The sequence below is a fragment of the Amblyraja radiata genome, chromosome 17 (assembly GCF_010909765.2).
Source record: "Amblyraja radiata isolate CabotCenter1 chromosome 17, sAmbRad1.1.pri, whole genome shotgun sequence".
Lineage (NCBI taxonomy): Eukaryota > Metazoa > Chordata > Chondrichthyes > Rajiformes > Rajidae > Amblyraja > Amblyraja radiata.
The window spans coordinates 3,216,877-3,233,070 of NC_045972.1; the positions used below are offsets into that span (position 1 = coordinate 3,216,877).

General features: G+C 40.3%; 1 protein-coding gene across 2 annotated transcripts in view; it reads right to left on the reverse strand.

The window, feature by feature from the left end:
- Positions 1–16,194, reverse strand: part of ap1g1 (adaptor related protein complex 1 subunit gamma 1) — a 140,495-nt gene that overhangs the window by 49,594 nt on the left and 74,707 nt on the right. For both annotated transcript variants that reach the window (XM_033035631.1, XM_033035630.1), the window contains 5 exons: positions 14,176–14,231; positions 11,321–11,434; positions 9,904–10,044; positions 8,630–8,684; positions 6,290–6,412 (listed from right to left, as the gene is read on the reverse strand). In XM_033035631.1, coding sequence (XP_032891522.1) covers positions 6,290–6,412; positions 8,630–8,684; positions 9,904–10,044; positions 11,321–11,434; positions 14,176–14,231 — 489 coding nt within the window. The remainder of the gene's footprint in view (positions 1–6,289; positions 6,413–8,629; positions 8,685–9,903; positions 10,045–11,320; positions 11,435–14,175; positions 14,232–16,194) is intronic.

A 16,194-nucleotide genomic window follows, 5' to 3' on the forward strand; every position in this document is an offset into this window, starting at 1 on the left:
GATTATCCCCAATCAGTACCCCTTTCCTGCCTTCTCCCCATATCCCGACTCCACTATTTTTAAGTCCTATCTAGCTCTCTCTTGAAAGCATCCAGAGAACCCGCCTCCACCGCCCTCTGAGGCAGAGAATTCCACTGACTCACCACTCTGTGAGAAAAAGTGTTTCTTCGTCTCCGTTCTAAATGGCTTACTCCTTATTCTTAAACTGTGGCCCCTGGTTCTGGACTCCCCCAACATCGGGAACACGTTTCCTGCCTCCAGCGTGTCCAAGCCCTTAACAATCTTATACGTTTCAATGAGATCCCCTCTCATCCTAAACTCCAGAGTGTACAAGCCCAGCTGCTCCATTCTCTCAGCATATGACAGTCCCACCATCCTTAACCTGGTAAACCTACGCTGCACTCCCTCAAAAGCAAGAATGTCCTTCCTCAAATTAGGGGACCAAAACTGCACACAATACTCTAGGTGTGGTCTTACTAGGGCTCTGTACAACTGCAGAAGGACCTCTTTGCTCCTATATTCGATTCCTCTTGTTATAAAGGCCAACATGCCATTCGCTTTCTTCACTGCCTGCTTACTTTCATAGACTGATGTACAAGGACCCCCCAGATCCCGTTGTACTTCCCCTTTTCCCCAACTTGACACCATTTAGATAGGTCGACATGGGCAAGGGTTTTTTTTTGACAGGCAGATGGTTGGAGGCAAAGACCAGAGCTAAGAACAATAGGTGTGTGAGAGGTTTGAAGAGTTGCAGATTGTGAAGCCAAGGGGTGATAGTGGGAGAGGGAGGGGAAAGAGTAGAGGAGAAAAATAGGTGGGAGTCCAGGTGAGAACACTGGATGCAGTAGATATAGTAAGAGGGGGTGCACATGAACCTCTGCCTCACCTGGAATGAATGCAGGGGTCCCTGGATGGAGGCGAGGGAAGAGGTAAAGGGACAGGTGTTACATCTCCTGTGGTTGCTGGGGAAGGTAGCTAGGGAAGGGGTAATTTGGATGGGAAGGGATGAATGAACCAAGAAGTTGCCAAGAGAGCCGTCTCTGCTGAAAGTAGAAAGTGGTGGTGAGGGGAAGATCTGACATGATCCACCCAGATGTTTATGAATGAAGGAACAGGAACTTACGATGAAAACAACCTTGTGTAAATGTACACTGCAATCTCTGTGAATAGTTTAAGGCAGTCTGGGTAAATAACTTTTGTCAATTCTTATTCCCATCTGGTTGCTTTCTTATCATGTTGTTCAATGGTTTAATATTTTGAAATTTCTGGATAATTAGAATTTTTCAAAGGGAAAAGTTCTTTTCATGAGAAACAGATTCTCAGTGATCTTAAAAATGTAGGTATGGTCTAAAATGAACAGTTCTTAGATTTATGAACATTGAGAGATCTATCTCTTCCTCCGAACCCCATTCTCCTGTCTTCGCCCCATAACTTCTGACACCTGTACTGAACATGAATCTATCTCTGCTTAAAAATATCAACTGACTTGGCTGCCACAGCCTTCTATGGCAAATAATTCCACAGATTCACCACCCTCTGACTAAATACATTTCTCCTCATCTCCTTCCTAAAAGAATGCAGGATGGAATGGCTCGACCAAACTCCAGGGCACAGCAGCGAGACTGACATCAGGTTAACCAACAAATGTAATTAACTCATGCATGATCAGAGGTTATTTACTATATTTTAAAATATGAATTCTCAGGATATGAATAGAAATTAGTTCATAATCAATTTGATAAAAATACTAATAAAAATTGAAACGGTAGAAGAAGGCACATTGATGCAGTTTTAGATATTGGGGGAATTTATAGGTTGTGTGTCTAGAACATGCAAGTAACCCCAACACAAAAGATCAACCTGAAGGACAGTCCACAGATGAGGGGTAGAAACACCCTTCTAATAGTTTATGCATATTTATTTAAAATATAACTGGATGCTACCAAGAGACTTTTGTTCTAGAAACAGTTCTGAGGGGCTGATTGGTTGATTTCCTTATTTTTGCACATCAGTGCATATCTCTCCACTTTAAATTACATGTGCAACACACTGGCCCAAAGCTAACTGACCCATTCTTATGCATGATAGAATCTAAAAGTCTAAGACAAACCTATTAAAAGTTTACCATTACAGTGCTAAAATATCAGTCATTAACTTTCTTGGCAATGATTTTTGCTTATATAGGAAGTATCTAACTCAGTGATTAAGTAACTACTAGGACTGCTTTTCGATTAACTGATTAATTTTGAAAAAGTTATCAATCATTCATTAATCACTTTGCCCCAATTAAAATTATTAATTTTCAAAAGGTTTGTAATTTTCAAATTTAAATTCATTCTTTCTTGGCAAATTTAACTTTATTTCACAAATGTAAACTGTCATTAGGTAAGATCTCAAAAAACATAAGGTATCAACGCTCATCACTCAATTATGGGTGCAATTTTGTGAGAGGCCAGCGTTTAAGCATCTTTCAGATTCAACTGAGCTAGGAGGAATTGTCATGAGTGCTCTGTAAAGTTTTTCAAGTGTGCTTGGGCGTTTCAATGTGTTTTCCAGGCCAGCCATTTCTCACTTCAATATCTCCAAATGTCTAGTGGGTTTGAACATGACTCCATTGGCATCGGCTGATTAATGGAAAGGATAGCATCGAGCTCTTCAGATTTCTTTATGGAAAGGATGGCATCGAGATCTTCAGATTTACTTTGCTTCGCAGGGGACTCAGATTGGTTATTATCTTCTTCACCATCGTCATCAATTAATTCCTTCTTTGTTTGAGAATAGTTGCATGTGAACGTTTCTTGCAATTTTGACAAGATCATTTGTTGGTGGGAATGCAAGTCAGGAGTTCCAGGCAGATTCACAATCCATTGGATCATCCAAGTACCTGAGGAGTCTTGAAATGCCCGAGTTTCTTCTGCTCAATCCTGACGTGAATAGCGTCACAGTTTTCTGCCGATATCACCGGGTTGCTGCTCCAGATTGGTCAGCATGAAATCAATTATTTTGTCAGCTTTGACTATGTTGTAATCACGCGTCCAAGGGTGAGGACACTCATTTCAACCAATTCCAAACTTTCACCAAAATCAGGTGCCAGCTGTAATTCAATTTCAGGCAGGTAAAGATGGCTGGATGAAATCTCACTAAGCACCATGCCATCTTTCAGTTCCAGAAACCACCTCAGCATAGCCAACAATTAATTTTAACAGGTTTTGCAGTCAAAGATCAATGTAATCTTATTCCCTTGTTCAGATTTGATTAGACTTTTCAGAAAATCATTTCTCACGGGTGAGTCGTGGAAAAACTCACAATTTGTCAGAATTTTCAGATCAATACCACAATGTTGTCTGGACGTTGACCATCAGCATCCATGGATTGATCTTCAACCCACTCGCTGATGGACTTATCGTTGCCTTTGTCCTCATCATCAGACTCCTCAAACATCTCTTCAAAGATGTCCTCTTCATTCTCGTCTTCACTACCATCAGCAGACAGTTAAATATCCACTTATACAACACATCAATCACAGAATAGTTGCATGTGAACGTTTCTTGTGAATGCTATGCAAATGATACAATTGCTGGAAAATGCCTGATTTTTACTGTTTCTTCATGACCCAGTTTCCATCAGTGGTCATCCTGACTACATGTTTTAATTCTTTATCAGCAGGCATTGAACCATTGATTTATATCCCCAAGGCCAAAGAGCTTGTTAGTAAGATATATATTGAGACACATGTAGTGTTGATTTCTCTTTGAGATCCGCTCAACTAAAGTGGTCCCCAGAAACGTGGTCCCCTGATTCCAGTATTTCCTTCAGTTCCTGCTGATTTTCAGCCCTTGTGCCTTCCAGTCACTTTTGATGTCAACACTTTCTGCCAAAGTTGCAAACGGAATTCTGTGAAAAGCTGTCAAACGTGCAATAACAAACTCATGGGTTTCTGTTGACTTCTTCCTGAAATGCGAAAGAATCGTTCTCCGATTTGTGAAGGATGGAATGCCAACTGACCTGCTTAAAGACATTAGGCCAAATCTGATGGCATGTTTGTGTTCCAGGTGAGTGATCTTTGAGTGATGATGGGGCTGACAATTGAATGTTGTTTCACAATGTTGGCACTTCACTAAGTTCCTACAGTTTTTGTTCACAAGAAAGTTGTACCAAACGTCTGACTTCTTTCCTTGAAAGTCAATCCAGTTATTCGACATTTTGCTGTTTTAAATTTTCTGAATGCATTTACCCGACTGATTACGTTTATGTTTTTGCTTAGCTCTACTGGATAAACTGGCTGAAAAGTTACCAAGCATTTATTACAAAGCAAGGAATCTTCATACCATCCTATTCTACTACTACCTATAGAGAAGAGAGCTTATCAATTGAATCACTTTAATCAAGATTAATCATCGGTAATTAATCATTAATCACTTCTATCAAAAAACTGTTTAATCTGAACAGCGTCAATAACTACAACTCACAGTGCCCTCCATAATGTTTGAGACAGACCCATCATTTATTTATTTGCCTCTGTACTCCACAATTTGAGATTTGTAATAGAAAAAAATCACATGTGGTTAAAGTGCACATTGTCAGATTTTAATAAAGGCAATTTTTATACATTTTGGTTTCACCATGTAGAAATTACAGCTGTGTTTATACATAGTTCCCCCCATTTCAGGGCACCATAATGTTTGGGACACATGGCTTCAAAGGCATTTATAATTGCCGAGGTGTGTTTAATTGCTTCCTTAATGCAGGTATAAGAGAGCTATCAGCACCTAGTCTTTCCTCCAGTCTTTCCATCACCTATGGAAACTTTTATTGCTGTTTATCAACATAAAGACCAAAGTTGTGCCAATGAAAGTCAAAGAAGCCATTATGAGACTGAGAAACAAGAATAAAACTGTTAGAGACATCAGCCAAAATCAACTGTTTGGAATATCATTAAGAAGAAAGAGAGCACTGGTGAGCTTACTAATTGCAAAGAGGCTCGCAGGCCAACAAAGACCTCTACAGCTGATGACAGAAGAATTCTCTCTATAAATAAAGAAAAATCCCCAAACACCTGTCTGACAGATTAGATACACTCTTCAGGAATCAGGTGTGGATTTGTCAATGATCACTGTCCACAGAAGACTTCATGAACAGAAATACAGAGGCTACACTGCAAACCACTGGTTAGCCGCAAAAATAGGATGGCCAGGTTACAGTTTGCCAAGAAGTACTTAAAAGAGCAACCAGAGTACTGGAAAAAGGTCTTGTGGACAGATGAGATGAAGAATGCTGCCATCATAGCAAATCCCATACAATCCTTCGGATGAGACGGACGACATGATGTGGACAGAAGACGGAAATGCTCTTCTAAATGATAGACATGTGACAGCAAACGGTGAGCAGTTTTGGGATCAGGAGCTTGTATCCATCAGTGGAAGAACCACCTGCGGGGCTGGTGCCGGTGGAGAAATCACCCGTAAAGCCACCCGTCGAGTAAACACCCGTGAAGCCTGTGCCGGTTGATACATCGCCTAGTAAGAAATCACCTGTGAAGTTTGTGCCAGTGGTGGCATCACCTGTAAAGAGTACCACAGAGGGGCCATACCGGACACGTGCAAGACGGGCCTGCAAGCCTAACCCCAGATATAAAGCATACAGTTACTTCATCATACTTTACGTTACTTTATTCTGCCTTGCTTTGCTGTAGTTATTAGTTACACTTTCACATGCTTATTGTTTCAGTTGATGAGGCAGAAGCTAAAGGAGGATGTAAATCAATCATTATATTGCTGATCTGATCCATGTCAGGTTTTACTATATTGCTGATCTGATCCATGCCAGGTTTTCACCGTGTCATCTTGTGGAATGCGTCTAGCTGGTGCGGCAAGTCGGGCTGATAAGAATGTGAAACTACACGCAGGCTATTGCCCAGTGTCTGACTTTTATATAGATATTAAAGAACTTTATATGAAGTTAAATGACGTTTTCATTACTTCATACAGAAATGGCCTTTAATAAAACCTGACAATGTGCACTTTAACCACATGTGATTTTTTTCTATTACAAATCTCAAATTGTGGAGTACAGAAGCAAATAAATAAATGATGGATCTTTGTCCCACAACATTATGGAGGGCACTTAAGTTTTAGAAAACTAAAACACCAAAGTTCACTTCAATTCATAATATAATTTAGTTTTTGGCACTTCAAGAATGTTCCATAACGGAACAATTAAATTCTTGCAGCAGCACAACAGGTCATCACAATCATGCTCAAATTTCACATTTCTTATTGTTTATATATACCTGAGAGATGTCTTCCCAGACTGCTTTGTAAAGTTTCTGTACAGTATAGGCATGCATTTCAACACCGTTTGTTATCAACTGGATCAAGTTAGGCACTGCATCATCTCTTACATAACTTCCAGCCTGAAATTAAAGAAAAAACAAAGACGTTTTACAACTCTGGTTAGCACTTTGTGAAAATCTTTATTGACAGTAGCTGTACTCCAAACTTAAATGAGATAACAGGAAATTATAGCAGGATTTTCATCAGCTGGGAACTGGGCTGCAGAATGGCTATGGACATTTAATGCAGATCCAGGTGTTGGGTTTCAGGGAGTTAAAACAAGTCAGGACCGGCATAATGAATGATAGGGCCCTGGAACGTATTGTAGAGCAGAGAGATCAATGAGTATAGATATATAGGTGGCACAGTGGCATAGCAGTAGAGTTGCTGCTTTACAGTGCCAGAGACCAGGGTTCGATTCTGACCACGCATGCTTGTCTATATGGAGTTTGCACGTTCTCTTCGTGACCTGCATGGGTTTTCTCCACGAACTTCAGTTTTCTCCTACACGCCAAAGACGTACAGGTTTGTAGGTTGAGAAGGAACTGCCCAAGATCCAAAGCATACCACTTCATCTGTGAAACACGGTGGTGGGGTGTTATGGCCTGGGCATGTATGGCTGTTGAAGGTACTGGCTCACATATCTTCATTGATGATACAACTGCTAATGGTAGTAGCATAATGAATTCTGAAGTGTATAGACACATCCTATCTGCTCAAGTTCAAACAAATGCCTCAAAACTCATTGGCCGGCAGTTCATTCTATAGCAAGCCAATGATCCCAAACATACTGCTAAAGCAACAAAGGAATTTTTCAAAGGCAAAAAATGGTCCATTCTTGAGTGGCCAAGTCAATCACCCAAACTGAACCCAATTGAGCATGCCTTTTATATGCTGAAGAGAGAACTGAAGGGGACTAGCCCCCAAAACAAGCATAAGCTAAAGATAGCTGCATTACAGGCCTGGCAGAGGATCACCAGAGAAGACACCCAGCAACTGGTGATGTCCATGAATCGCAGACTTCAAGCAGTCATTGCATGCAAAGGATATGCAACAAAATATTAAGCATGACCACTTTCATTTACATGACATTGCTGTGTCCCAAACATTATGGTGACCTGAAATTGGGGGGGGGGGGGGGGGGGGGGGGGGGGGGGCTATGTATAAACACTGCTGTAATTTCTACATGGTGAAACCAAAATGTATAAAAATGGCCTTTATTAAAATCTGACAATGTGCACTTTAACCACATGTGATCTTTTCTATTACAAATCTCAAATTGTGGAGAACAAGAGGCAAATAAATAAATGATAGGTCTTTGTCCCAAACATTATGGAGGGCACTGTATATAAAATTATGAGAGGCACAGATAGGAAGGACAGTCAGACACTTTTTCCCAGATGGAAATAACAAATACTAGAGGACATAGCTGTGATGTGAAAGAAGCAAGGTTTCAAGGAGATGTGGGGGACAAATGTTATTTTACACAGAGGATGTTGACTGTCTGGAGAGGGCTGCTGGGATGGTGATTGAGGCAAACATGATAGTAGCCTTTAACAGACTGTTGGAAGATATATGGATATGCAGGGATGAAGGGCATCAATTTCAGCACAGACATTGTGGGCCGAATGTCCTGTTTGTGTGCGGTTACTATTATAGAGTTATATAATCATACGGCATGAAAAAAGGTGTATGTTCTATGCTTCTTCTTGGTTTGCCATCATTGTTATTGTTAGTTTACATTAAAGCTAAATGGATTATTAACTTCCTATTACTACCTTCAAAATGCTGAAAATTCAGTTTCCCCAGAGTTAGAAGCTTCAGCTCGATGATCAAAAATTGCAGGCAGCTTAGACAAAATAACCATGATATGAACCCTCAGCAAACAACGTAGTGAAACGGCCTAGGCAAGTTTATACGGGTGACTCCCACATTACGGCTACTCAGGTAGCCGAAACGTGCCCTGCAAGAATCCACAAATCACTCCCCATAATTCAAGATATGAGATAAAATTCACTCTAATTGAATTTCTATGAAATTAGGTAAAGATGTCAAAGTATTATAATGGTTGCAATGGATCTTTGTTCAAATAATACAAAACTACACTGCGCATTGCAGTCTTCCCAGGGCCCATCTTTTCCTTCAGACATTTACCTAGTTAAAAATACGCAACGGTTACAGAAATTAAGACAAATTCAATCCAAGAGACCAGAGCTTAGAGCACAGACCCCAAAAGTTATCAACACATAGATGTTTCACAAAATAAATGCTGCTGCTTAAGCCAAGGCTATACCTACTGTTGTTAAGACTTTCATGATGGTGTCAATGTGCCACCTCTTGGATGGTGCATATCTAATTAAGAAAAATAGAATTAAATGAATTTTTCATGCCAATAGAATCAATACAATTCCTTTAATTGCCCAAGCTATATTCTTGCTAAATAGTCAATTGGCAAATACCTTTATTGAGAGAAACTATATTGGTAATTACAGGTATGAAGTGAAAATTCTTAATGCAAAAATAATTGCTACTAGTTTAAAATACTCAAGAAACTTGGTCCAAAGGAACTTAAAACCCCTAAGAAAACATCCACACTCATATTTGAAATGCCAAAATGGTATTTGTTAGCAAATAAATCTGAAGGTAATAAAAATGATGCACTTTTTCTGGGGATTTACCAAATGATAAAAGATCCTGAAGGGTCAAGACAGTTCACATATGCTTTTGTATGCTAATCAATAATTATGGGTTACTGCTCTGAGATAGGACTTGACTATTTAAAATAGAGGCCAACTCTCTTTGCAGTAAAGGGTAGTCACTAAAGCTTGAAAAGCAACAGCTAAATGAGAGATCTGTAACGGCAAAGTCTGGGGCAAAATAATAAACTGCTGAATGAACTCAGCAGGCTAACGGAGAAGCAAAGGGGGCGTAATGAAGTTGTGGATGCATCGGAACGGAGGATGGGGTGAAAAAGGAAAGATGGACAATACAGTCTACTCTTGTTCACGATCTCTTTATAATGGATGTTGGTTCTAGTGGACGGAGTGTCCCCACAGTAATCACACACCATTGTCTCTTTAAGAACACAGGCTGCTCGTTACAGTTCAGGAATTCATTTAAATTGACAAGCAACTGCTTTGATCCGACACTTGTGCAATGATATTCTATAAAACTATGTAACTAACAGCCTTTAGTATATTTAGCTTACAGTAACAAAAACTCATTTTTAGCTTATAGTAAAGAGCGCTGTATTTGAAACTAACTCGCTCTTTCACGGAGTCTAGCGGACAATCAGCAATAACAAATTTTACAAAACACTGCAATATCGAATGCAATACACAAAGGTGACAACCAATTTAACAATTAACAAAATATAATATCTGTACACAAATTTAGATTTTACTTTGGACTTTAGACTTACAGCACGGAAACAGGCCCAAATTAACCTTATATTTATTCCCACAAAACTGTACAAGTGCACAATTTGATGTTTTCGGGTATCTAATATTTGTACTTAATCAGTATCAAACTGGCAATGCATTTGTACAGCACTCAGAATTTCAAGCCTTACTTTTCTCCTGCAAGAAAGATGCTCGATGCGCAATCAGATTTGAAATCAGGATCACATAAATCCAGGAAATAGAGTAATTCCTTCATCATTCCTCTAATGTTATTCCCATTTACAAGAGCGAAGCTCAGTTCCATTGCACGCCTAAACAGACAAATACAGAAAACAGTTTTATATGCTATTTCAATACACAGAAAGACTTTCTAGCATGACAATTGTTGAAATCATAAACTGTGTAGGAAGGTACTGCAGATGCTGGTTTAAACTGAAGAGTGACACAAAAAGCTGGAGTAACTCAGCGGGACAGGCAGCATCTCTGGAGAGAAGGAGTGGGTGACGTTTCGGGTCGAGACTCTTCTTCAGACTGTCTGAAGAAGGGTCTCGACCCGAAATGTCACCCACTCCTCCTTTCCAGAAATGCTGCCTGTCCGGCTGAGTTTCTCCAGCTTTGTGTCTATCTTGGAAATTATAAAGTGTTGGGTTAGCCACATTCATAGCCACACCTCCAGGAATCTAATATAGAGTTTCTGTTAAGGGCCTGTCCCACTGTACGAGGTAAATCAAGAGTTCTCCTGAGTTTTTCCCCGATTCGAACTCGGAGAATGTCCGTAGCGGGTCCGTAGGAGTTCGTGAATGTCCCGTAGCGGCTCGTACGAGTAACGGTAGATACTCGGGAAATCCGGTAAACACGTGACGTTTTTTCAACACTGAAAAATGTCCACGAGTAAATAAATACTCGTGGTGAAAAAAATTGTTACTTTTTACTCGTACGAGCCGCTACGAGAAATCCACGAACTCCTATGGACCCGCTATGGACATTCTCCGAGTTCGAATCAGGGAAAAACTCGGGAGAACTCTTGAATTGCCTCGTACAGTGGGACAGGCCCTTTATATAGCAAAATAAGCAAATTACATTTCAGGTGTATTGAACCAGTAATGGTGAATTTCATAATTATTTTCACTGCACAGATGTCAAAACAAGAATATTATATCATCAGTGCACAAACTTTATATTCAGTAAACTTTAGCATATTTCAAAATATGAGATCATCAAAATCGTGCAGTAGTTAATTCTACAATGCGTTCGATATTTGTTGACTAAATGCTCATCACAGCATAGTTTAATTGTAATGAACTGAGTACAAAATAGAGGCACAAAGAACTGCAGATGCTGGAATGTTGAGCAAAGCAAAGTGTTGGAGGAATTGTTGCAGGTCAGGCAGCATCTGTGGAATGAATCGATAGGCAATGTTTCGGATTGGACAACCAAGTTCATTAGCCATAAAGCATTACTGGATCCACGAATTTATTCTTATGATAGCAAAATCACAGGCTAATACTTTGTAATAACTGCATAACAATATTGCATGTGGGGAAAATGAAATATACAATATTCAAATTTCCAAGACAGTGATTTTACCGTTTAATAGACACATCCAAGTCCTTCAAACAGTCCACTATTGTACTTCTATGCCTTTGGACTGCATTATGATCTGTTTGGACAGTTTTGAGCAGCGATGTTAGTGCCACATACCTTACGATGATGGAAAAGAAAAATTCTGTAAGTTTAATATCGTTCATAATAATCATATACATTTCAAAATAGGTCAGCTTGATCCAAACACAAACCCAACACAAAATGAGCATGCAACAGGTGAAGGGTGTAATTAGGGCTATTGAGTCAATACAAATGTAGTGATTAAGCATACAATGAACACATTTTGTAATAATCACAGATCTAATTGCAGTAACAAATAAGTGAATATCACTTTTTTGCCTTTAATTATGAATTGTGAAATAGGATATGGTTTGTCTTAAACATTTTAACGTATATAAAATTATGACAGGGTAGACAGTCAAAATGTTTTTCCCAGTGTAGAAATGCTAAAGGAGATGCTATTTATTTGCACAAAGTAGTGGTTGCACTGCCACTGATGGAGGCATATGCAACAGTGGAATTTAACAGGCTTTTGGATAGGCACATAGATATGCAGGGAATGTAGAAAAATGCATCACATGCAGGCAATATTCAGCACGGACATCTCGGGCCAAAGAGGCTGTTCTAGTACTGCAATGTACTAACTATATCTATTATGTTTTTGTTGAAGTAACCAAAAGGTTGACGAGGCCAAGGCTGTCTACATTGACTACAAATGGCCTGAAGGTGCTGATATCGTAGATGGAAAAAGAGAGTTGTTAAAAATTATAGCAGACTCTTGATCAACTGGGCAAGTGGGCTGAGGATTGGTTTATGGGGTTTTATACAGATAAGTGCAAGATGTTACATTTTGAGGAAGTCAAACCAGGGCAGGACCTTCACAGTGAATGGTAGGGCCCTGGAAGGTTTAATTTAGAGATACAGTGCGGAAACAGGCCCTTCGGCCCACGCCGACCAGCGATCCCCGTGCACTAACACAAGCCTACACACACTGAGGACAATTTACACTTATACCAAGTATACAAACCCAAGCCAATTAACCTACAAACCTGTACGTCTTGAGTGTGGGAGGACACCGAAAATCTCTGAGAAAAGCCACGCGGTCACGGGGGAGAAGGTACAAACTCCGTACAGACAGCACCCGTAGTCGGGATCGAACCTGGGTCTCCAGCGCTGCCAAGCGCTGTAAGGTAGCAACTCTACCTCTGCGCCACCTTTCTTAGAGCAGAGGGATCTCGGAGTATAGGTACATAGATCCGTGTAAGTGGCGTCACAGGTAGTTAGGGTTGTAGATAGAGTGGTAAGGGCAGCTTTTGGGGCATTGGCATTCATTTGTCAGTGTATTGAGTATAAAGTTGGGATATTATGTTAGAGTTGTACAGACATTGATGAGGCTGCATTATGGAGTACTGTTTTGGTCACCCTACCATAGGAAGGATGGCACAAAGCTGAGTGCAGTGAAGATTTACGAGGATGTTGCCAAGGTAGTAGAATCAAGAACTAGAAGATATAGGTTTAAGGTGGGAGGGGTAAGATTTGGTTTAGAGATACAGGGTGGAAGCAGGCCCCTTTGGCCTAACGAATCCTCTCTGACCAGCAATCACCTGTACACTAGTTTTATTCTGCGCACCAGGCCCAATTTACGAGGCCAATTAACCTACACACCCAGACAAGAACCCACATGGTCACAGGAAAAATACAAACTCCATACAGACAGTACCCACAGTCAGGATTAAACCGGGTTCTCTGGCAATGTCAGGCAGCAAGCCTACTGCTATGTTTAGTTTAGAGATACAGCGTGGAAACAAGCCCTTCGGCCTACCGAGTCCACGCAGAACAGTCATCAATCGCCCGTACACTAGTTCTATCCTACACACGAGGGACAATTTACAGAAACCAATTAACCTACAAACCCGCACATCTTAGGATGTGGGAGGAAGCCAGAACACCCAGAGGAAACCTGCGCAGTCACACCTTTTCCACCAAGGGTGGCAGGTATGTGGAACAAGTTGCCAGATGAGGTAGTTGAGGTAAATAGTATAACAGCATTTAAAATAAACTTGGGCAGGTACATGGACATGAAGGACTTTGAGGGATATGGACCAAATCTGAGCAAATGGGAGTTGCAGCTTGGTCTTGGTCAGCATGGACATGATCGGCTGATGATCCTGTTTCCGTGCAGTATGACTCTATATTACTGGAGGTTATGTTTGAATACTCTGTAAGCAGGTCCCAATCTCTAGACTCACATTTTCATGTTTTTACTAATCTATATTTAGATTCCAATAAATTTAAATTTAATTAACTGTGGGTGAAATCCCATTGCGCCTGTCAGGTAAACATTGAAATATACTCTGCTAATGATGCAGTTACATCATATAATGTACTAAAACTACATGAATATGTGCTGCTTGTACTTCACTGCTAACTTTTGTATTCTCAACTCAGGTTAAAAAAAGCACGATCATCCTCTAGAAAATGACATAACATGAATTAATGCAATATTTGTGCTCCAGTAGTCTTGATGACAAATCAGCTACTCTGGAGATTGCAGGGGAAAATTAGCACCACAGGCCATATGGACATTTTTTGCAAGCACAAAACAGTCCAACATTCAATACAAGGTCTCAGGGTTACTGTAGCCCACAGATCTAGAGTAATGCTGTTATCCCACAAATTGATAAGATTGGTTTTAGAGCAAGCGACCCAATACGCCTCTTAGGACAACCCAATTTATATATAAACTAAGCAAAAGTGTTTTTTCTCATTTATTAAACACACTCGGCTGTTGTCAATATATACAGATTTAACAAAACTGCTTAAGGTTACAAACATACCTAATATTTTTGTCATTGTTTAGCAAGAATCGTCCCAAGATATTGATGGCTAAAACCTGCAAGGAATCAAATAGTACGGCATTTATATTATTAATTATGCATAAAGTCAAACGGCCTAAATGATTGGAGGTTTCTATATTTATGTCATTTAAACTTTTCTGCCACAGTGCTAATTATGATATTTCTATTCTTTACCTTTTCTGGGACATGATAGAATAGTCTCTGCACAAGTGCATGTTATATGAATTCATTTTAATATTAATTAATTAAAATCAGTCTGAAGAGGGGCCTCGACCCGAAACGTCACCAATTCCATCGCTCCATAGATGCTGCCTCACCCACTGAGTTTCTCCAGCATTTTTGTCTACCTTTAATATTAATTACGTTTGCAACTATAATTACAGTACACTCATTTTGATTGAACTATGCAATATTTCCAAGGACCTCACCAACGAATTATATAACTGCAACATGACCTCCCAACTTCCATGCTAAATACTCTGACTGATGAAGGCCGATGTGCCAAAAGCCTTTTTGACCACCCTTTCTACCTGTGATGCCACTTCAAGGAACTACGTACCTGCACTCCTGGATCCCTCTACAAAATTCCCCAGAGCCCTACCATTCACTGTGTCAGTCCTGCCCATGTTAGACTTTCCAAATTGCAAAAACCTCACATTTCTCTGTATTAAATTCCATCAACTATTCCTCGTGATCAAGATCCTGCTGCAATGTTTGACAACCATCTTCACTATTTACAATACCACCTATTTCTGCAAAATTACTAACCATGCCATATACGTTCTCATCCAAATCATTGATATAGACAAACAGCAATGGCCTCAGCACAAAACCCTGAGGTACACCACTAGACACAGGCCTCCCATCCGAAAAGCAGTATTCCACTATCACCCTCTGCTTCCTATCATCAAGCCAATTTTCTATCCATTCAGATACCTCCCCTTGGATCCCATGCGATCTAACCTTCCAGAGCAGCTTATCATGTGGAACCTTGGCGAATGCCTTACTAATATCCATATGTATAACGTCTACAGCACTGCCTTCAACGACATTTTTGTTCACAACCTCAGTAAACTCAGATTTGTGAGACATGAACTCCCAGGAACAAAACCATGTTGACTATCCCCAAACTTGTCCATCTAAGTGCATGTTTGTCATATCCCTCAGAATACTCTAACAACTTTCCGACCACAGATGTTAAGCTCACTGGCCTGTAGTTCCAAGACGTTTCGTGCAGCTCTTCTTAAAAAGAGGCACAATGTTTGCTTCCTTCCTGTCTTCCGGCACCTCGCCTATATTTAATGACGACTCATAAATCTCAGCGAGGGCTCCTGCAATTTCCTCTCTAGCTTCCCCCAGGGAGATCAGATATATCTGATCAGGCTCCACAGATTTGTCTGTCCTCATGCACGTCAAGACCATCAGCACATGACTACCCCAAGTTCCTCCATCCTCTTGCCTTTCTCCTCAATAAAAGCAGAGGAGAAATATTTGTTAAGGACCTTGCCCATCTCCTGTGGGGCCACAGAGTTGACTGCTCGGATTACCGAGGGGTCCCACTCTCTCCATTACTCTTTTTTCCTTTCTGTGCTTATAAAATCTCGGGATTATCCGTAATGCTATCTGCCAGAACTATCTCCTGGCTCCTTTTTGCCCTTCTGTTTCCATTTTTAGATTACTCCTTTGTTCCCAAAGCTCCTTCAGGGATACACTTATAGGCTGCCTATACATGCCCCATGCCTCAATTTCTCTGTCAACCAGGCTTCCTCACCCTTGTCTCGAACAGGGACGTGCATGTCCTAAACTCGTCAGCAGACTTTTACAAACATTCCTTTCCCGACTTTTCTTTTCCATCAAATAACATACTCCAATAAACTTGAGCGAATTCCTGGCTCATTCCCTCAAAGTTGGCCTTGCCCCAATTTAGCATTTTAACTCGTGGGCGCACTATGTCCCTACCATAATTATCTAAACCTAATAGAATAGTGGTCAATGGAT